The following is a 21,857-nucleotide window of genomic DNA, read 5'->3' on the forward strand; positions in this document are numbered from 1 at the left end:
GATTAAAGATGTAATTAACAAGGTAACACAAAAAGAAAAAAGTTACTAGTGTAATGTTAAAACGTACATGTATTTATTTAGTAATCGTTTACTTCACGCTCAAGAAATAGTACATTGTTTTTTTAAATCCACCAAAATATGACATTTGAACTATAATAATTAAAAATAAGTGAATGCGTGATGATCATATAAAACAATTTTTCCAACTCTAGATCCTTAAAATTCACAAGATATAAAAGTTTATTCAGCCCTTCTTCCTCCCTCCAAAAGAAATGAACAAAGATCCATTCCGGATTTCACTTTTCGAAACTCAAGGATCAGGTAATATGGATAACTCAAATTAAATATGACGGTTCCTACTAACTTATTCTCGCTGACCCAACCAAAGCTCCGATTTCTCTTCCACATAAACTAAATGCCGGAAATTTTTATCCATAAACTCCAGACCTGGAGTGGAGAGGATCCACATTCAAAGAAATGACAAAAATAAACGAGCCCATCTCAGTCACATTAGCATAAAAAAAAAGCAAATATTAAACATAAAATAAACACTTGAGGCCATTGCATATTCATAGTCAAAAGCAAAATAAAAGTATCCAACCTTCTCATCTCATCTTTAATATCCAACCTTCAAAAAATCTGCGTCTACCATTCATAAATTCCACCCCAAAACAAAAATAAAATAGATAAAATTAAATTGAAAATTAAATTGAAAATTCAACGTAACCCGCCAACAAATCAAACACGTTCCCAACCTCCTACGCACACACCCCAGCTACCCCTCCTCCTCTTATATATTTTATCCAACACCGGCAAACATCTGACTTCACTCACAGTCTAACACCATGTTTGTTCTCATATTCTTCACCGTTGTCTTGGCCTTTTTCTTATACCGGCTCTTCGCCCCCGGCGGGAGCCGCCACGCTCTGCCTCTTCCGCCAGGGCCGAAACCCTGGCCTGTCGTGGGAAACTTGCCCCACTTAGGCCCCGTTCCCCATCACTCTCTGGCGGCATTGGCCCGTCAGTATGGACCCCTTATGCACCTCCGCTTGGGGTTCGTTGACGTGGTTGTTGCGGCCTCTGCTTCGGTGGCGTCACAGTTCTTGAAGACCCATGACGCCAATTTCTCCAGCAGACCACCCAACTCGGGCGCCAAGCATCTCGCTTACAACTACCAGGATTTGGTGTTCGCGCCGTACGGTCCACGATGGCGGATGTTACGGAAGATCAGCTCCGTCCATTTGTTCTCCGGCAAGGCTCTCGATGATCTTAAACATGTTCGCCAGGTAAGCAATTCGGCCGTCGTCTTTTTACGTTGATTTTCTCTACACTTCATTAATGCAGGTTTTATTAATTATCTAGCAATCGAAAACTGATTTATTCTTAAATTAAATCACTATGTTGACCACACGTTTCTTAATTACATGTAGTTAGAAGCTTTTATTAAAAAATTAATCAATGATCATAGTCGTTAATTAACAATTAATTGTGGTCTTAATTATGAAGCTGTTACTCCATGTAAGAAAATTAGTGCATTTTATGCTCAATACTATATTTATCATTGTTGGATAAGTTTCAATTTTAAGATTTGTATCCATTCACTGATCTCAAATGATGGCAATAAATTAGGTGGTGAAACATCATTATCGCTTGAGAGTGATGAACAAAAATATTTCCATAAGAAAATAGTGAATGAAAGTGCGATTAATGGTAGACTGGTACAGGTGATGAATTACCGAGGTATAATTTTTCTTTTCAAATCACTGAGTTTTGAAATCAAAGCCCTAGTAATATTGTCTCTAGACCCTGCTTACTAATTTAGTTTGGAGTAGTGATATATATAATCTCTAAACCTTAGTAATATTGTTTGCAACAAGATAAAAATTAAAATAGACTCCTAAATTTTAGGATTAACTATATTTTACGTCACAAGGTTTGGAGATCGTTTGCACAATAAGCCACAAAATTTTAATTTTTTACATGTTACACCACGTCATTTTTTAATTACACTAATTTAAATTTTCCGTCAATTTGATGTTCGAGATACTATAATTGCATAAATCACTCATGGTACTATTAACTTACAATATCTTTTTGTTTTTAAAGTTTTCAAATCATTTTCATTAGTTTATTTATTTTTTTAATAATATTATAGGAGGAAGTAGGTGTGCTGGCACATGGATTAGCAAGTGCAGGGTCAAAGCCAGTGAACTTAGGGCAGCTACTGAACGTGTGCACAGTCAACGCCCTAGGGCGGGTGATGGTAGGGCGGAGGCTCTTCGGAGACGGCAGCGGGGGCGAAGACCAGAAGGCCGACGAGTTCAAATCCATGGTGGTGGAGATGATGGTGTTGGCTGGCGTTTTCAACATTGGCGACTTCATCCCGGCCCTCGAGTGGCTGGACTTGCAGGGGGTGGCGGGAAAGATGAAGAAGCTGCACAAGAGATTCGATGCCTTCTTGACCGCCATTGTTGAAGACCACAAGAGGAGCGGCGAAGGGAAGCACGTGGACATGCTGACGACGTTGCTGTCTCTCAAGGATGATGCTGACGATGAGGGCGCCAAGCTCACGGACACTGAGATTAAGGCTTTGCTTTTGGTACGTCTCTCTCTCTCTCTCTCTCTCTCTCCCTTCATCATTTTGTTTGAACCGTTGCATATGATAACAAAAGGATTTATAGTATAGTTTGATTTAATGTTGTTCATATGAAGTGTAAAACTAATGAACACTTTCTTGTTGGCCAATGGTGTCCACGTCATCTTAAGTCAAATTACTACAAAAAGCTATTAGACTGACCCACCCATAATAATTTTGATGCACACAGAACATGTTCACAGCTGGCACTGACACGTCATCAAGCACAGTGGAATGGACCATAGCAGAACTCCTTCGCCACCCCAAGATTCTAGCCCAACTCCAACAAGAACTGGACCAAGTAGTGGGCCGGGACCGACTCGTAACCGAGTCGGACCTGCCCAACTTGACTTACCTCCAAGCAGTAATCAAGGAAACCTTTCGGCTACACCCGTCAACCCCACTCTCCCTACCTCGCATGGCGTCAGAGAGTTGCGAAATCAATGGGTTCCACATCCCCAAGGGTGCCACTCTTTTGGTCAATGTATGGGCCATATCTCGCGACCCGGCCCAATGGTCTGAACCACTCGAGTTTAGACCCGAACGATTCTTGCCGGGTGGAGAGAAGCCCAATGTGGACGTCAGGGGTAATGATTTCGAGGTGATACCGTTTGGGGCGGGGCGGAGAATATGCGCCGGGATGACCCTTGGGCTGCGGATGGTATCTCTAATGACTGCGACCCTGGTCCACGGTTTTGATTGGACCTTGGCTAATGGGCTCACCCCTGATAAATTGATCATGGACGAGGCTTATGGGCTCACACTACAAAGAGCCGCACCATTAATGGTGCACCCACGTAATAGGCTAGCCCCTCATGCATACAATGCGTCATCACCTTGAATTCTTGAGAGAGTTTTGAGTTGTATGATGCTTTATGAAAAATGTGTTGTCTTTGGTAATTCTCGATATGTCGTTTATGAGCAGAAGTGTTTTTTTATATTTTACGTCTGATGATCTGCTTTTCGTGTCCGTCTTTAAAATAATAAAATCACGTACATTATTCACATGATAATTTGATTAATTGGATTGAAATGATCATTTGTTTGTTCTCTATTCGATGAAATTGAGATTATCTAAAGCACACATAATTCAAGTCATTAGTTTTTTTTAATTTACTTATTCTCTTGAACTTTAAAGCTAATTTATGCATTTAATCAAATTTAAAAGTTTTAAGTTGAAGATCACATAAGACACTGACGAGTTAATATCGTTGTAGTCAAGTTTGAATATCGCTATGTACAATTAATGACATAAGAACATCGCTTAAAAAATATAAAATACTTAAACGGATAAATGATCAAAACAATTAAGGATGAATGCTTTTTCCTTTTTTTAATTGGGAAAAAGTAGTTGATTATTCCTTCCAAAAAAGAAAGTGGTTGAGTATCGTTATCAAAATAACAATGATGGAATAAAAAAGGGATTAGTTAGTAATTTCGCAACGGTAGTGTAATATTTCGGGGGTTAGGAAGACTTACAAAGGCATTTTAGCTCATTTGATTACTGTTGTGTGATTCATCACCAATGCCAGGAGTCCAACCTAAAATATGTTATATAAAATACGAGCTTGAAATTTATCTCTAACTACCGGATCATCTCATAGTGGTTATAATGATTGAATAATTGAACGGTTTTTTTTTTTTTTTTTTGTGGGACGATAACTACCAAAACGCTGTCGTAGTGAGAGAACTACCAAAATCCGAGTGCTATCTTCTCTGCAACGACTACGAGCACAAACGACGAACTGTCTCTCTGAAATTCCGATCTTTGTTTCATCTGAAAATGCGAGCTCTCCAATTCGAATCTGAGCCGTCCATTTCAGGGTTTTGTCTCTGAATCCAATCTGCCTCCACAGCAATGGCGACGAACCTTCGAGAACACTTCAACACGTCGGTCAACTCGCCGATCCCGAGCCACCCAGCTACAATCGGCGGTCAAGATCAGAGATTTTCCGTCGTCATCTCGCCGGAGTGCCATGGATTCTGGTACGACGCCGTTCTGGTGGTTCCCGCAGTCGTTTTCGTCGTGTACTTGGCGTTTCAAGCCAAGAAGAACGTCATCAAGCTCTCCAATGGAAGATCATACATCATGATATCCTATTATGCCCTTCTCTGGGTCGCCAGCCTTCTCAACCTCGCCTGGTGCGCTCTTCAGGTTCGTGGGTTTTCAATTTTTCAAGGTTTTGGGTTGTGGGTTTTTTACAGTGCTGTGATATGATTGCGATTTGGTGTTCGATTTTTCGATGCAGGCATGGCAGTGCTCAGGTGGGAAGGAGGTTGCTTGGAATGTGTTGTCATTGTTTACGGGTTCAGCAATGCTGGGATTGGAGATTAGCTTGGTGGGTTTCTTGCTCCAGGAGGATTATGCAAGTGGGGTTGAAGCTTTAGCTCATACTTTCTTGGTCTCTGGGATTGTTGTTGGTGTAGACATACTGCTTAAGGTAATTGCTAATTGGCGTAATCGCCTTTTTGTTTGTAAATTGGTGAAGAATCCGTTGAATTGTGTATGCATATTGTGATTTCAGCTTATATTTCGTTTTAATTTCAGTTGGTCGAGATGGGATCAACCATTTCTATTTCATTTTTCCTTATGTATGCAATGCAATTGTTGTTACTTTGTAGTGTGTGATTGAATTTCGTTGCGAAATCCCATTTGCTACATTTGATTACTTCGTAGTGTGCTAGAATTTCGTTGCGAAGTCCCATTTGGTACATTTGATCATAAATGTTATTCCTGCAGAGGTAGAGTGAGCAACTGACTGATCGCCTGCTGCTTTGGTCATCGTCAAAGTCTAGTGTTTTTTCTTTCAGTTTGACATTGAAGACCTCTAGTTAATAATAGCTTTGATGATCATCTGTTCACAGTTTTTGTTTTTTGTCAAGTATTTTCTGTTGATTTGGTCGTTGAAGAAGTTTAGTGTTTGGTTGTTTTATAGTTTTAGAAGTATTTTTATGTCTCTGAGCACATTCCCGTTTGTATAAATGTATATAATGTCTTCCACTGCATACCTATGTACCAGTACTTGACCGTCTTTTGAATCTGTTGGTAGGGTTGTAATAAGCCTTGTTCATTTTCAGGTCATCTATGTATTCGGGTTTGGGGTACCGCTGTTCACTGTTGGCGTTGGAAGTACATATGGAGTGAAATGGGGCTTGTGGCTCATCCACAAATTATTGCTTACTGCAGTTTATGGCTTCATATTGTTTGTGCATTTCTCAAAGTGGAGAGAGAAGTTACCTCGTGAGTACATTTCCAATTCCGCTATCATTGCTTTTGCTGGAAATCTAACAAATCTAACTCGCGGTTATCTTCTAATCTTCTGCAGCCAGACCAGCATTCTACAACTACATCGTCATAATGTTTGTACTTAGTGCTGTGGCGTCGTTTGGTTGCGGGCTTGCTGGAATTGGAGCTGGTTTTGGAATCTGGTACTCAAAATTAAGCTCAAAACTAGAACTATGATACGTTCATTATCTCAAATGCTTGCAATTTATAAATTTGAATTTGTGCACATCCTGCAGGTTGTACAATTTGACGGATATATGCTACCACACTCTCTATCTTCCGTTTCTGTACGTGATTTTTCTAGCTGATTTTTTCCAGGTGATCATTCTTCACAGTCGTGGTTAAACAGCATTTTCGGGTTTTCCGATTTTTTCTCCAAGTGATACTCATGCAGTTGCTAATCTACATTGTGATGTTTACAGGAAGAAAGTTTTCTCCTGGAGAATGCGTATTACTCCGAGATGAAGGATGCTGGGTTCTTTGATGCCGATTGGGACTAGTCGGTCGGACCATCGGTAACTTGTGAACGTGTAAATTCAGCAGAAAGAAGGCTGGACCTTTTGTATACTTTGTAAATAAGTTGAACAGATAAATGTTGGAGTTTGTGAGTGAAAGTAGATAGAGAGGTAATTTCACATGCCATTTTGTTCTATTAAAAACAATAAATATGTCCAGGTAAGATAATGCAGCGTTGATGTGATTATGCAACTGTTCCCTCAGACTACTCTCGACGGGAAATGGTTCATATAAGAACTGCAATTCATTAAGTCACGACTTCTCTTTTTGGGTTCATGAACAAGAACGACAGCTTTCCCATGCTGATCAAATTGTGGCCGGCCTGCACGACCCATCATTTGCAAGATATCTATGATTTGGAAAATCAACATATCTTTTTGCTTTCCCATCAGAATATTCGCTTCCCTGCAAAAGAATTAATGGTATTGTACAAATGAACGATTTCTGAAGAACAGGTGATGCAATTGATACCTGCAAAAAAATTTAATTCTAGGAAACAAATGTAAAAGCCTACCACACAAACCAAATGAGCTGGAAGGTTTACACCCCATGCCAATGTGCTTGTACAAACCAATACCTATAATTTTATGGACAATTGCCTCAAAAAGTGAGGTACCAAAAGATGAAATTAGGGATCGGAGACATCTTGGTGAGATGTTTGAACAACATGAAAAGAGTAAAGGGCATCTCACTAATTTGAGAACTTGGGTTGGGTTGAAAAGTAGATTGACAAAAAATCAGACAATTGACAAAGAATTTCAAATGCAAATCAATAAAGAGACAAATCATTGGAAACAAGTGATGCTTAGAATTATTGTTGTTGTGAAATGTTTTACCATACGTAATTTAACATTTCGTAGAACAAACTGAAGGACCTTTTGAAGACTAATGGCAACTTCTTAGGTTTACTTGAAATGATCGCGGAGTTTGATCCAATAATGCAAAAGCATTTTTGACTCATTAAGAATAAAGAGATTCATCATCACTATTTGAGTCATAAAATCCAAAATGAGTTGATAGTTACTTTAGCTTCAAAAGTCAAAACCGCAATCATTAAAAAAAATTAAAAGAAGCCAAATTTTTTCTATCATTCTTGATTGTACTCTTGATGCAAGTTATGTAGAACAGATGACTTTAATTTTGAGATGTGTTGACTTGTCAAGTAGTTCAATAAATATAAGGGAGTATTTCATGGAGTTTTTAAGTGTGGAAGATACATCAGGATAAGGACTTTTTAATGAGTTGCAAGATGTCCTAAAGTCTCTTGATCTTGATATTGATAATGTGAGGGGACAAGGTTATGATAATGGATCTAACATGAGAGGGAAACACCAAGGTGTTCAGAAAAGATTGCTAGATAAAAGCCCAGAGCCCTTTTACGTCATGGGATTCTCATTGTCTTAATTTAATAGGTGATATGACAAGTTCATGTCTTAAAGCAAAATCTTTTTGGAGCATGCAATGCATAGATACGGTGTTTCCAACTCTACAAAGCGTTGTAATATTTTGCTTGAACTAGGGAGAGGAACTTTGAAGTCATTGTCAACTACTCGATGGGAAAGTTACATTGAAAGTTTTAAAGCAATTAAATCCCAAGTAGCCCGGGGTTAGAAATGCTTTGTTTAAGTTGGTGGAAATTATTGAGAATCTCCAATTGAGTAGGAATGCATGATGCTTAGCATAAGGAGAACTTCAATTTGATTTTGTATTAAGTTTGGTTATTTGATATGACATTTGGGTTGAAGATTAACATGGTGAGCACAAAATTACAATCTGAAGACATGTGTCTCGATATCGTTGTGTAAAGGCATTGGAAGCATTTGTTACGTTTTTCGAAAACTACAGAGAAACTGACTTCGCTTCTGTCATGAGTGATGCTAAGAAATTGCACTTGATTTGGAAATTGACCCTATTTTTTAAACTGAACGTCATAGACCTAGAAAAAGACATCATGATGAAGTTGATGGTAGTGAGGGGGAACAACAGTCTGCTGAAGAATCATTTAGAACATATTATTTTCTTGTTATAGTGGATATTGCTCTTTCTTTACTGAAACACAGGTTTGAACAGTTAAAGACTTTTGAATCTATTTTTGGCTTCTTGTTTGATGCACCGAAGTTAATTTCATTGGATGATCAAGAGTTAAAAGAAAATTGTATGAATCTTGAAGCACATTTGAAACATGGAAATACCATGGAAGTACATGGAGTTGACTTATGTTTTGAATTACAGATTCTCAATTATTTAAGTTGGTGGAAATTATTGAGAATCTCCAATTGAGTAGGAATGCATGATGCTTAGCATAAGGAGAACTTTCAATTTTGATTTTGTATTAAGTTTGGTTATTTGATATGACATTTTGTTGAAGATTAACATGGTGAGCACAAAATTACAATCTGAAGACATGTGTCTCGATATCGTTGTGTAAAGGCATTGGAAGCATTTGTTACGTTTTTCGAAAACTACAGAGAAACTGACTTCGCTTCTGTCATGAGTGATGCTAAAGAAATTGCACTTGATTTGGAAATTGACCCTATTTTTTAAACTGAACGTCATAGACCTAGAAAAAGACATCATGATGAAGTTGATGGTAGTGAGGGGGAACAACAGTCTGCTGAAGAATCATTTAGAACATATTATTTTCTTGTTATAGTGGATATTGCTCTTTCTTTACTGAAACACAGGTTTGAACAGTTAAAGGCTTTTGAATCTATTTTTGGCTTCTTGTTTGATGCACCGAAGTTAATTTCATTGGATGATCAAGAGTTAAAAGAAAATTGTATGAATCTTGAAGCACATTTGAAACATGGAAATACCATGGAAGTACATGGAGTTGACTTATGTTTTGAATTACAGATTTTGCAAATGATGCTACCTGAAGAAGCATTTCTCTCTAATAACCCTTGGACATCCATGGAAATAGCAAACTTTGTAAAAGAAACTGACATGTGTCGTAATGTCTTGATTGCTTATCGTATACTATTGACTGTACCTGTGATTGTGGCGTCTACAGAAATAAGTTTTTCAAAATTAAAATTATTAAAATCTTACTTGCGGATACTATAACTCAAGATAGGCTAAATGGATTAGCAATCTTATACATTGAAAATGATGAGATTGAAGACTTGGAGTATGATAATATAATTGATGATTTGACTTCAAAAAATGCCAGAATATAATTTCTTAAAGGTTGAAATTTCAAGAAGCTTTGCTAGGAGTGGTTGTATATAATTGTAGATTGTACTTTTGATTGTCGGGGTTTAGGTACTATGCCCCCCTGGTTGTATATTTTCTCAAGTAATATAATTTGGACGTGAGGGCCTAGCCCCCCCCCCCAGCTTCGACTAGTTTCTAGCCCTCGTTAAATATTTTTTTAAACATATGTTTCCGTATTAAAAAAGGGCACATTTTGAACTTTCGCACTGGGCACCAAAAAACTTAGGATCAGCCCTGCATAATGGCCATCATATCTGGAGTATAATCACCAGTCATTTCAACCTAACAACAACACAAAGTTATTACCAATACCATATATTATGGTTTACTTATAGCTATGGACTATGATTCTCTCCCCTCCTCTTTCCATCCCCTTTCATCCCCTCCTTTCATATTCTCTATTTTGTTTTTCTCTTTCTATAAAAAATTAATATAAGATGTTGACGTGGTTTAACTGTGACCGTTCAAATAGAAGGGAAAAAGAATGTATGCAACTGGGAGGGCAGAGAAGCCGGATCCCAAATATATAGCGCAACTGACGGACAGATCGATGGTACAAGTTAGTTAACATATAGCATCGACTTCGATTTTTGTTTGATATGCAGATATGGCAGATGGAGTGTTGTTGAATGTTCATTTTCCCATCATTTCAAAGCGCATCCATCCACCTTTTTTAATTGTTGAAAGGTCATCGCTGTTCACTGATCCGTCGATGTCTTTCTTAGTATTTATTCACGTCCAGTCCTTCAATCCATTTTCCAGTCGACAAACGTGGAAATAAATATTTTGTGTGTGTATATTTAAATTTTTATATTGTTCATTCATGCGAGAGGAGGTTCACGAAGTTAATTTCATGCAATTAAGCATCATTAGTTAAAAGTCTTACATGAAATTCGTAGTGAGAGGAGATATTGTAATAGAAGTAAAATTTTCTCTCCTTCAAATTCATGTTCTCTCTAGTCCCCTATGTTTGAACACTCACAGTTAACTCTTAAGTCTACTCGATGTAAAGTCAGAGTCTAAATAATATAACCCAATAGTACTTAATTTTGTAAATTATATACATCGAGTGATTGAAAAGATACCTAGCTAGAGAGACGTGATATTAATTATGAACACGGAGTTTGTCCAATAATTATAGAAGGTTCTTATCCCTCTTTCTTCTATTGCATTGATTAAAACTATATTTCTTTTTAATTTTTTTTATCAAGGTCCCTAACTTTTAATGAACGTCTTTATTTCAGTTGTAAATTATTTACATATCAACATAATTAAATTTTATTTCTACAATATATTCATTTAGTGTTAGAAACGTTACATTTGGTATATTTATATTTACGGTTAAACTTTGTATCATATATTTCTATTTTTAGTTTGTTCTATTTTTAATTTGCAACCCTTTTTTAATTTGTACCAATTTTATTTTTAGTTTTAATTTGTACCCATATATTAATTTCATTTTGTGCCCATATTTAAAAAAAAATTATACTCATAATTTATTTATAATGTACCCATTTTTCTTCATAAATGTACCACTTTGTTATATGTAAAATGTACAAAATTTTTTTTTTTGTAAATGTATAATTTTTTAATGTAAAATGTACCCATTTTATAATGTAATTTTTTTTTTGAACACTATGAGTACATTCATTTGACATTTATTATTTCAAGGTTATATTGTTACCTGTTTTTATCTATTGTATTCAATCAAATTTTTTGAGTATTTACTTTTTATTGTAATCGTTTTTAATTTATATGCCATATAATATGAAATTTTAAATTCCATAACGTGTCAAGTAATTAATACCAAACATATGAAAATACATATTAATAGCAATAACAATGTGTACAAAGTTAAGGGACTTTAATCAAAAATTGAATACCATTAAAGTTTTAGTAAAAAAATATTAGTGGTTAGGGACCGGATCCAAAGTCTCTTTTTTTTTTCTTTCAATCCAACAAAATATAAACTATGTCCTCCGTCCATATTATAACGTTTAAATTTTGAAATATCTCTACTAATTAACAAAACACTCATTGTCAACCAAAACCTTATGAAATTACCAGTTTAATTAACTCTCTAATTAAAACAGAACATGAATAAGAAATATAGGGCAGAAATGTAATTTCACGCAACCAAATTTTGCTGTTTTTTTTTCAAAACCTCATCTACATGCAATCCTAACATATCTCTAATTAAAAAAAATTAAAAATAAAAACTTCCCACTCCCACATTCTCTATCACTCTCTTCTTCTCTCCCTTCATTTCAAAAAAAAAAAAAAAAAAAAATTCTCACATACTTTATGTGTGCTAGTGATAATTAAAAATAAGTGATTGCGTGAGGATCATATAAAACAATTTCCAACTCCAGATCCTTAAATTTCACAAGATATAAAAGCTTATTTAGCCCTTCTTCCTCCCTCCAAAAGAAATGAACAAAGATCCATTTTGGATTTCACATTTTGAGAAATTTTTTATTGTGACCGGAACACAAGTGGTACATCACGTGTTTTTATATAAGTGATGGAAAATTTTATTTTTTAAGTTATTAAGTTTTTAACACACATATCCTACTATTTGCATAATGATATATGATGTACTGTACCATCTCGTATTTCCGTCACACTGAAAAATCTCTCTCACATTTCGAGAACCAAGTAATCTGGACCATTTAAACCCTCCTCTCTCTCCCTAACCCCACCCCCCACCCCCCCAACCCCTCCCCCGCGTCCTCCTCTTATATATTGTATCCAACACCAGCAAACATCTGACTTCACTCACAGCCTAACACCATGTTTGTTCTCATATTCTTCACCGTTGTCTTGGCCTTCTTCTTATACAGGCTCTTCGCCCCCGGCGGGAGCCGCCACGCTCTGCCTCTTCCGCCAGGGCCAAAACCCTGGCCTGTCGTGGGAAACTTGCCCCACTTAGGCCCCCTTCCCCATCACTCTCTGGCAGCGTTGGCCCGTCAGTATGGACCCCTTATGCACCTCCGCTTGGGGTTCGTTGACGTAGTTGTTGCAGCCTCTGCTTCGGTGGCGTCACAGTTCTTGAAGACCCACGACGCCAATTTCTCCAACAGACCACCCAACTCCGGCGCCAAGCATCTCGCTTACAACTACCAGGATTTGGTGTTCGCGCCGTACGGTCCACGATGGCGGATGTTACGGAAGATCAGCTCCGTCCATATGTTCTCCGGCAAGGCTCTCGATGATCATAGACATGTTCGCCAGGTCAGCAATTCGGCCGGGTCTTTTTACGTTGATTTTCTTTACACTTCATTAATGCATGTTTTATTAATTATCTAGCAATCGAAAACTGATTTATTCTTAAATTAAATCTCTAGGTTGACTACACGTTTCTTAATTACATGTACTTAGCTTTTATTAAAAAAAATTTAATCAATTATCATAGTTAATTAACAATTAATTGTGGTCTTAATTATGAAGTTGTTACTCCATGTAAGAAAATGCGTGCATTTTATGCTCATTACTATATTTATCATTGTTGGATGAGTTTGATTTTAAGATTTATATCCATCTGCTGTACATATCTCAAATAACGGCGATAAATAGAGTGGTGAACATCATTATCGCTTGAGAGTGGTGAACAAAAATATTTCCATAAGAATATAGTGTATGAAAGTACTATTAAAATGGTAGACTAGTACATGTGATGAATTACCGAGATATAATTTTTCTTTTCAAATCACCGAGTTTTGAAATCAAAGCCCTAGTAATATCGTCTCTAAACCCTACTCACTAATTTAGTTTAGAGCAGTGATATATATACTCTCTAAACCCTAGTAATGCTGTTTGCAATAAAATAAAGGAGAAATTAGGTTCTCATCCCTCTTTTTTCAACTCCATTGATCAAAACCTTATTCATTTTCAATTTTTGATCAAGGTTCCTTGGTTTTAATAAACATCATTAATTATTTCAATAATAAAATATTTTTCATATCAAAATAATTAAATTTTATTAATAAATATATTCATTTAGTGTTAGAAACGTTACATTTGATACACACACACACTTTTGAGTAAATTTTGTATCATATATTTGTATGTTTAGTTTGTACCCATTTTAATTTTCAGCCTTTTTTTTAAATTGTACAAATTTTCTTTTTAGTTTTAGTTTGTACCCGTATATTAATTTCTTTTTGTGTTCATATTTTTCAAACTTTTATTTTTACACATTTTTACACATTTTTTTTTGTACCAATAATTTATTGATAATGTACCTATTTTTCTTTAAAGATGTTCCACCTTGTTATATGTAAAATATACTTGTTTTTGTAAGTACCATGTTTTTTTATGTAAAATGTACCTATTTTTTAATGTAAGATGTATTTATTTTTTAAATCTAAAATGTACCCATTGTTTTATTATATAAAATGTACCCATTGTTTTGTATATAATATGTACCAATTTTTTCATCTAAATCCTACCACCTTTTTTGTATAACATGTACCAACTTTTTGTATGTAAATAATATCATATAAAAATTACCAATTTTTTGTATATAAAATATCATTAATATAAGTAATGACAAATAATGTGTTTTATTTAAATATAATTTATCTTAATGACAAATAATGGATTAATATAAATTATACTTTTTTTATATAAGTATAATTTATTTTTTGAATATTTTCAACCCAACAAATCATGAATTTTATTTAATATCTCATTAATATAAGTAACTACAAGTATCAAATTTAATTTAAAATTATAATAACCTACATAGAAATGTATTATTGTATTAATTTCAGGGACCCCAATCAGAAACTGAAAACTAACAAGATTTCAATAAAAGAACGTTGATAAATAAGGATCGCATCCAAAGTTACCCTAAAATAAAATAGACTGGTAAATTTTAGGATTAACTATATTTCACACCACAAGGTTTGGAGATTGTTTGCACAATAAGCTACAAAATTTTAATTTTTTACATATAACACCATGTCGTTTCTTAATTACAGTAATTTAACCTCTCCGTCAATTTGATATTCGAGATACTATAATTGTATTTTGTAATGTTCTTTATAATATTATAGGAGGAAGTAGGTGTGCTGGCACATGGATTAGCAAGTGCAGGGTCAAAGCCAGTGAACTTAGGGCAGCTACTGAACTTATGTACAGTCAACACCCTAGGGCGGGTGATGGTAGGGCGGAGGCTCTTCGGAGACGGCAGCGGGGGCGAAGATCAGAAGGCCGACGACTTCAAATCCATGGTGGTGGAGTTGATGACGTTGGCTGGCGTTTTCAACATCGGCGACTTCATCCCGGCCCTCGAGTGGCTGGACTTGCAGGGGCTAGCGGGAAAGATGAAGAAGCTGCACAAGAGGTTCGATGCCTTCTTGACCGCCATTGTTGAAGACCACAAGAGGAGCGGCGGAGGGAAGCACTTGGACATGCTGACGACGTTGCTGTCGCTCAAGGATAATGCTGAAGGTGAGGGCGCCAAGATCACGGACACTGAGATAAAAGCTTTGCTTTTGGTACGTAGGCCCTCTCTCTCTCTCTCTCTCCCTTCATTATTTTGTTTGGACCGTTGCATTTGCATACGATAAGGATTTATAATTAGTTAGATTTTTAGGATTTTGGAAAAGTAAGTATTGTTTGTTTTAATAAGTGAAGTAATTTTTTTCAAATTATTTTCACTTTTCGTACACTTTTTATTTTTTTTTATTTTTTTTATCTTTGTGCTTGACATTTCTTTATCAATTTGTTCGGTTTAGGTATTAAAAGAAAAGATGAGTGCGCAAGAAATGAAAGTTTGCCGTTCATATGAAGTGTAAAACTATTTTATAGTGTGTCAAAAATATTTCTGTTAATAAAAATAAATCAGAAATATATTAGGACATAAATACAACTTTTTACAATTTCCCCAAAGTTATAAGTTTTTCCTAAGGGTAATGCTAGGGAGACTAAATTTGTAGACAAAGTTTTAGAAACTAAGTAACATGGAAGTAGATGATTGGTTTACTACGTAAACATTGGTAAACGTGCATGCTTATTCCTATTGGTACACATCATTTAATTTGTAAATTTAGTTTCCAAATTTAATCTCCCTAGTATTACCTTTTTTCTACTCCCTCTTTAGATATGTTTGGTAGGTATGAAAAGTTATTCTCATTTTTCAGTTACCTTTCTTGGGAACCGGATCCCCTCCGGACCCAAAGGAACTGAGCTCAAGGATCAAATGATCTAGACCATTGAAATTTGATCAAACGGCTACAAACAGGAGGCCCTCTAAAAGTTATAATAATTGTAGTCGTTGGATTAAATTTCAATGGCATGGATCATTTGATCTTTGGGCTCAGTTCCTTTGGGTCCGGAAAGGATTCGGTTTCCCTTTCTTGTTGGCTAGTGGCCTCCACGTCATCTTTAGTCAAATTACTACAAAAAGCTGTTAGACTGACCCACCCATAATAATTTTGATGCACACAGAACATGTTCACAGCTGGCACTGACACGTCATCAAGCACTGTGGAATGGGGCATAGCAGAACTCCTTCGCCACCCTAAGATTCTAGCCCAACTCCAACAAGAGTTGGACCAAGTAGTGGGTCGGGACCGGCTCGTAACCGAGTCGGACCTGACCAACTTGACCTACCTTAAAGCAGTAATCAAGGAAACCTTTCGGCTACACCCGTCAACCCCGCTCTCCCTGCCTCGAATGGGGTCCGAGAGTTGCGAAATCAACGAGTTCCACATCCCCAAGGGTGCCACTCTTCTGGTCAACATATGGGCCATATCTCGCGACCCGGCCCAATGGTCCGAACCGCTCGAATTTAGACCCGAGCGGTTCTTGCCAGGCGGAGAGAAGCCCAATGTGGATGTCAGGGGTAATCATTTCGAGGTGATACCGTTTGGGGCCGGGCGGAGAATATGCTCCGGGATGACCCTTGGGCTGCAGATGGTGTCTCTAATTACTGCAACCCTGGTCCATGGTTTTGATTGGACCTTGGCTGATGGGCTCACCCCTCAGAAATTGAACATGGATGAGGCTTTTGGGATCTCACTACAAAGAGCCATACCATTAATGGTGCACCCACGTAACAGGCTAGCCCCTTATGCATATAATGCGTCATCACCTTGAATTCTTGAGTGAGTTTTGAGTTGTATGATGTTTTATGGAAAATGTGTTGTCTTTGGTAATTCTCAATGTGTCGTTTATGAGCAGAAGTGTTTCTTTATTTTGCAAGATATTTTATACTATATAAAGATATAAAAGTCGTGTATGATGTTTTATACCTTCTTCCCCTATCAGTATAAAAGTAGTATCATAGTATATAAAGATATAAAGTCGAAAATATATAATAATGTAAGGTCAAAAATATGTACGCATAATAAGATGACGTCAGGATAGATATATATTAACATAGAAGTCGAAAACTTTTACTGAATTTAAAACCGACAATGGAAATGACTCACCCAAATATTTGTAACGTCAAAAATACAAATATATAACTATAATAATGTAAGTTAAAATACTTGCACTGAAATTGAAAACCGCAAATTAAAATGTGTCTCACCCTCGCATTCATAGCGTCACGTACTCCAAAATTAGGTGTGCGTGTCTTTGGGTCGAGCCCAAACAATAACTAATCAGTAACTATTACCATAGACAGGTCTACTTGCTCACTTGCTTAATGAACCCAACGAATAAGCCATCGATATTACAATTTACAGCCCGTAATATCGACAACACATTGTTGTCTCAATAAGCAAGTAGTAATTTCCCAAGGATGGAAAATTACCATTTTATCCAACTCCAAGGAGACACATCTAAAGAACACAGTTTCCCATATCGTAAATTCAATCATCCGAATACCTGTTCACAATACTCTTTTGTCTAACCAGTGTTGCCTGTAAAATCTCTCATACCATGTCTCAAATAGTGGCATACCCAAACCAAAAATAATTAAAGTCGTGGTAAACAACTCCAAAAGAGATCGGTGCAAATTCTAATCATACTGAAACCACAAAACAAATGAACACAACACGTCCTCCAAGGTCTAGATAGCTCATTCAGACTGTTCAACAATCTGAGAACAACTTAGTACCTATAGCCTTCAAGAAAAACTTCACAAGACTTTGAAGTGAAACGCGCATAAGGTACAATAGTGACGACATACCTTAAAGCCGAACAATGTGATTCACAAAGCCTAAGCGAGCTGATTCATTGAAAATTTCTCTTAAGTTTAGTGAACGGCTATGCCGAGAAGGCTAAAAGAACACTAAAAAATTTAAGGGTCAAAACAAGTCCATCAAATCTAGAGTACAAGATAACTAGAGTGAATGCGTAACTTTGATGCAAGAACACGTGTAAGTACCTAGCTTTATTATTATTATTTTTTTGTTGTGGCAAGTCGAGATGATTAAGCACGGACTCGACTTGATTGGTAGTCTAAAGTAATCTGATAGGTGGGAACTTAGACTTTTTCCCCATTCAAATACTCACAACAACTGTTACAACAATAATCTCAGGGATATTCAATCACTAGTGGTAATGATTCGCTTGATAGAGTGATAATGGGTAATTGAATGACAGATGGTCTCAACTAAAACTTTCAAATCCGAGTGGTCTTCCTGGATAGTCTGTCTACTTTAGAAATGATATGAAGTGTCGTAGGGTAAACATGAACCCTAAGTTGACTAGAATGCCTTCCAGTACCAGGAAGTGAAACTGGGATTATGGTTGAAGTCGATGTTAATCTAGAAGTCAGTCTAACGAAGTTTAGAATGAAGAATTATGCCAAGCGTTCGAAAGTAGTCCTCATGGACTGGTAGATAATATGCTAAGTGAGTTGATAACAATCACCGAAACGTCATCATAGTCTCCATGTGTACAAGGCGGTTTGTACAGGAAATTTATGGTGACATTCACCTATTTCCACTTGTATCCCCAGTGGGTCCCCGACAACCCAAAAAGCACAACCAAGGAAATTTCTTCTTACTTCCAAACAGGAGTAGAAAGAAATTGAGATAAGCCTGATGGCTTACATCTCTCCGCTTTCACTTACCAGTAAATCAGACACTTCCTCACATATTCAGCGATATCCCATTCATACAATACCAGTAATAAAATGGACGAAAATAGTGGTACAATTTAGTATTGCCAGCATGCATGGCATACGCTGAAATGTGAACCTCGTCAAGAATTTTCCTTTTTCACAGCTTTCTTACCCTTAGGCAAGAACAATTTGTTTCTTATCAACAAAGTTCCAACTCCTAGACTTTCAAATCCCGTCTCATGTCATTCGACACTTGCTCCTTCAAACTCGCACATTATTGATCAAACTCTTGGGCTTCCTACCCGAAATCTACCGATACAAGTTTGACTTAGAAGTGAGCTGACAATACTCACCGTGGATCGGATGCCAAAGTAAAGCCAATTCCTCGAAGGGAAAATAATAGTGGGATATGGATAGCTCGGATGAAGGTAAGTTGTCCATGGGATTTCTGACAAGGAGTATCAGCTACGACAATTGCCTGACTAAGATGGTACTGAAAAGTGCAATCAAAATCACCGATGAGTTTCATCCACCTCTTAGTCTCAAACTCAACTCCTTCTGTGTGAAAACACACTTCAACTTCTTTGGTAAAAAAAGATGCAACATTTCTCACTATACAAAAAACGACACCAGATTTAACAGCAAAAGAGATTGTTACCAGCTCTAGGTCCTGAATAGGATAATGCTTTTCGTGAGGTTCGAGATGTTTGGGAAAATAGGCGATGACCTTCCCATGCTACATCAGAAAACAACCCCAATGTGACAAGGATGTAAAACAAGAGACTTTAACACTCACCACTAACGTCAAGAAAAACAAGGACGGGAGCATGAGTAAGATGATGTTCCAAACTCCAAAAAGTTTTGTTCCCAATCTTCGTCCCATATAAATTTCTACAAAGAAAATGTGTCATTAGGTTTTCAAGTAAAACAGTAACCATTGGCTCAAGGTAGTAGATAAGATGGTTCACTTCATATGGTTCCAACCGTCAAAAGGCACACGTGTTACTCGGCCATGCTCCATCAGCATACAGACAAACATTCAATAAAACGTCATCGTAGAATTCGAAATTAATTGATGTCATTGAAAAATGTAAGAACAATGATCAAGTGAGACAATACTTCCATTGTCAAAAACTTCGTTCATCTTCAGCATCTCAAACAAAATTGACTAGCTACTTAGCCAAAAATGAATAAGGCTATGCTCAGAGAATTGTTATGAACTACCGATAAAATTTGACAAGACCAAAGATATTCGTGTTTCACAACACCTGATGAGGATTTTCAATTTTTCCATAGTTGCAACCTTTTTGGAAATTGATAAGAATAACGTCTGCTACAAAAGAGTCTCCCAAGAAAAGTATCTAATCTAAACAAAAACAACGTTTAAAGAATTTGGTGTAAAGCTAATTGTCGATGATTAATGAACTTAACCTCGTTGTTGGAGTAGACAAGAAGGTTAATAATAAGAAAATCACTGAGAATCTTCTAAGGGTCCAAACAAATTCCCTCAGCGGCAACAACAAGTCCAAGAACATTGATTCAATCTAAGCAAACTAACACTTGACATACTTCACAAGCAACTAGTGCTTCCTCACTCTCTTCCAACACGAACTTTGGATGTTTCGAACAATTTCCATATAGATATGACTCTACCCGCCATTCCTAAGGAGCGCAAGTCGCAAAGTAACATCACCGTTTCAGATCTCCAGCTGGTCATATCCAAACTTTAACCCATTAAGGTTTTTCTATTTCACAACACTCCTATATAGATTCGACTCTGCCTGCCATTCCTAGGGAACGCATCTCGTAGAGTATCGGTCGTCACCAATGAGGCACAATCTCGACATGAATTTTTGTACTTCAAACAAAATGTGACAATTCAGATAAAAAAAAAGTTTGCACAACTGCGCCAAATAGCACCAAATCCGGAAACCATGACATCCAAATGATGTCAAGGCCAACACATTACTATAGTAACAGAAGGTCCTAACTATGCTTTGAACAAACCATGATCTCGTACCAAATTGACATGCCCAACCCCGATATCCTCCAAATGCCAGGGTAGGCATGTGTTAGCCAACACCCGAGGGTGACGAAGCCATACTAATCATACATGAGAGTTATGAAGAAAGAATGAACATAAATAAAATACATAAATTTAACTATAATGAATATGCAATTGTGGGAACGTGTTCATAGCATACAACTAATCAAGAATACTATAGAATGAATATTATAAAAAGGTACGAACAAAGGAGTGGGTCCTACGCCAAGATGGCTCGAAGATACCGATGCAGGAGTGCCTTGACGCGAAATTATACGCCTCAATTCTAAGTCATGAAGGGGTGCAAAACAAAATATGAGTGGACCAAGTTTATATATAAATAAGGTAAATCTTAGTTTACTACCCTTAAGTTTCGTGATTTTCAACATTTGGTACATGAAGTTTTTTTCGTCCCAGAGTCATACCTAAAGTGTTAATTTTGGGACAATTTCCTACATCCATTAGTCTGGCTATTAAGTTTCCCATTAACTGATGATATGGCACCCATATGGACAATGATTGGGCGCCAGTCATTAAGGGGTCCACGTAAACATAAATAAAATTGAAATCCAGACCTAAAGTTCTTATCTTTTTCTCCATTTATTTATGGGTTTCTGCTAAATCATTGGAAAAATTAGACCTTTCTACTATTTTCTTCCATGGGAAATTGGCTTTTGAGTATATGACACGTGGCGCCCAATCATTGTCCACATGGGCGCCACGTCATCAGTTAACGAAAGACTTAACATCTAAACTAACAGATATATGAGACTATCCCAAAATTAACACTTTAGGTATGACTCTGGGACCAAAAAAACTTCATGTACCAAATGTTGAAAACCACGAAACATGAGGGTAGTAAACTGAGATTTACCCATATAAATAATACTAAAACAATTATTCTTCAACATACTAACCCCCAATTTATGAAAACTCATATAGCATAATAAGTAATAGGTTTTCCGAAAACCCTAGCATGCCATAAAGCCTTCATAAAACATATATCATATATAGTGTGCTTAGTAGTGGTATCACAATTGCCCGAAGACCCTACATCACCCGCCCGAAGGCATATATAAGTCAATCGCCTGAAGGCTCTACATCACCCACTTGAAGGTCATATATAAGTATCTTT

General features: G+C 36.7%; 3 protein-coding genes across 3 annotated transcripts; all 3 read left to right on the top strand.

The window, feature by feature from the left end:
- Nucleotides 1-830: 830 nt before the first annotated feature.
- LOC125479681 (flavonoid 3'-monooxygenase-like) lies at nucleotides 831-3,640 on the top strand. The gene is made up of 3 exons (XM_048589380.1): nucleotides 831-1,286; nucleotides 2,156-2,599; nucleotides 2,826-3,640. The coding sequence occupies exons 1-3, from the start codon at nucleotides 846-848 to the stop codon at nucleotides 3,474-3,476; spliced, it is 1,536 nt and encodes a 511-aa protein (XP_048445337.1). The 5' UTR covers nucleotides 831-845; the 3' UTR covers nucleotides 3,477-3,640.
- Nucleotides 3,641-4,306: 666 nt separating this feature from the next.
- On the top strand, nucleotides 4,307-6,629 carry LOC125479683 (protein CANDIDATE G-PROTEIN COUPLED RECEPTOR 2-like). Its single transcript, XM_048589382.1, has 6 exons — nucleotides 4,307-4,790; nucleotides 4,885-5,076; nucleotides 5,714-5,876; nucleotides 5,962-6,064; nucleotides 6,158-6,239; nucleotides 6,344-6,629. The coding sequence occupies exons 1-6, from the start codon at nucleotides 4,494-4,496 to the stop codon at nucleotides 6,419-6,421; spliced, it is 915 nt and encodes a 304-aa protein (XP_048445339.1). The 5' UTR covers nucleotides 4,307-4,493; the 3' UTR covers nucleotides 6,422-6,629.
- A 5,809-nt stretch (nucleotides 6,630-12,438) lies between these two features.
- LOC125479682 (flavonoid 3'-monooxygenase-like) lies at nucleotides 12,439-16,760 on the top strand. The gene is made up of 3 exons (XM_048589381.1): nucleotides 12,439-12,887; nucleotides 14,714-15,157; nucleotides 16,110-16,760. The coding sequence occupies exons 1-3, from the start codon at nucleotides 12,447-12,449 to the stop codon at nucleotides 16,758-16,760; spliced, it is 1,536 nt and encodes a 511-aa protein (XP_048445338.1). The 5' UTR covers nucleotides 12,439-12,446.
- Nucleotides 16,761-21,857: the final 5,097 nt, after the last annotated feature.

This window comes from the organism of the source record quoted next, unplaced genomic scaffold (genome assembly GCF_019419815.1).
Source record: "Pyrus x bretschneideri cultivar Hongxiangsu unplaced genomic scaffold, Pyrus_bretschneideri_v1 Contig3, whole genome shotgun sequence".
Classification (NCBI taxonomy): Eukaryota; Viridiplantae; Streptophyta; class Magnoliopsida; order Rosales; family Rosaceae; genus Pyrus; species Pyrus x bretschneideri.

Bases quoted from the DNA above. Each gene is read 5' to 3' on its own strand.
- LOC125479681 (XM_048589380.1), top strand. From the start codon at position 846: ATGTTTGTTCTCATATTCTTCACCGTTGTCTTGGCCTTTTTCTTATAC. The intron at 1,287-2,155 runs GTAAGCAATTCG...ATAATATTATAG, and splicing joins ATCTTAAACATGTTCGCCAG to GAGGAAGTAGGTGTGCTGGC. The intron at 2,600-2,825 runs GTACGTCTCTCT...TGATGCACACAG, and splicing joins AGATTAAGGCTTTGCTTTTG to AACATGTTCACAGCTGGCAC.
- LOC125479683 (XM_048589382.1), top strand. From the start codon at position 4,494: ATGGCGACGAACCTTCGAGAACACTTCAACACGTCGGTCAACTCGCCG. The intron at 5,077-5,713 runs GTAATTGCTAAT...GTTCATTTTCAG, and splicing joins GTGTAGACATACTGCTTAAG to GTCATCTATGTATTCGGGTT. The intron at 5,877-5,961 runs GTGAGTACATTT...AATCTTCTGCAG, and splicing joins GTGGAGAGAGAAGTTACCTC to CCAGACCAGCATTCTACAAC.
- LOC125479682 (XM_048589381.1), top strand. From the start codon at position 12,447: ATGTTTGTTCTCATATTCTTCACCGTTGTCTTGGCCTTCTTCTTATAC. The intron at 12,888-14,713 runs GTCAGCAATTCG...ATAATATTATAG, and splicing joins ATCATAGACATGTTCGCCAG to GAGGAAGTAGGTGTGCTGGC. The intron at 15,158-16,109 runs GTACGTAGGCCC...TGATGCACACAG, and splicing joins AGATAAAAGCTTTGCTTTTG to AACATGTTCACAGCTGGCAC.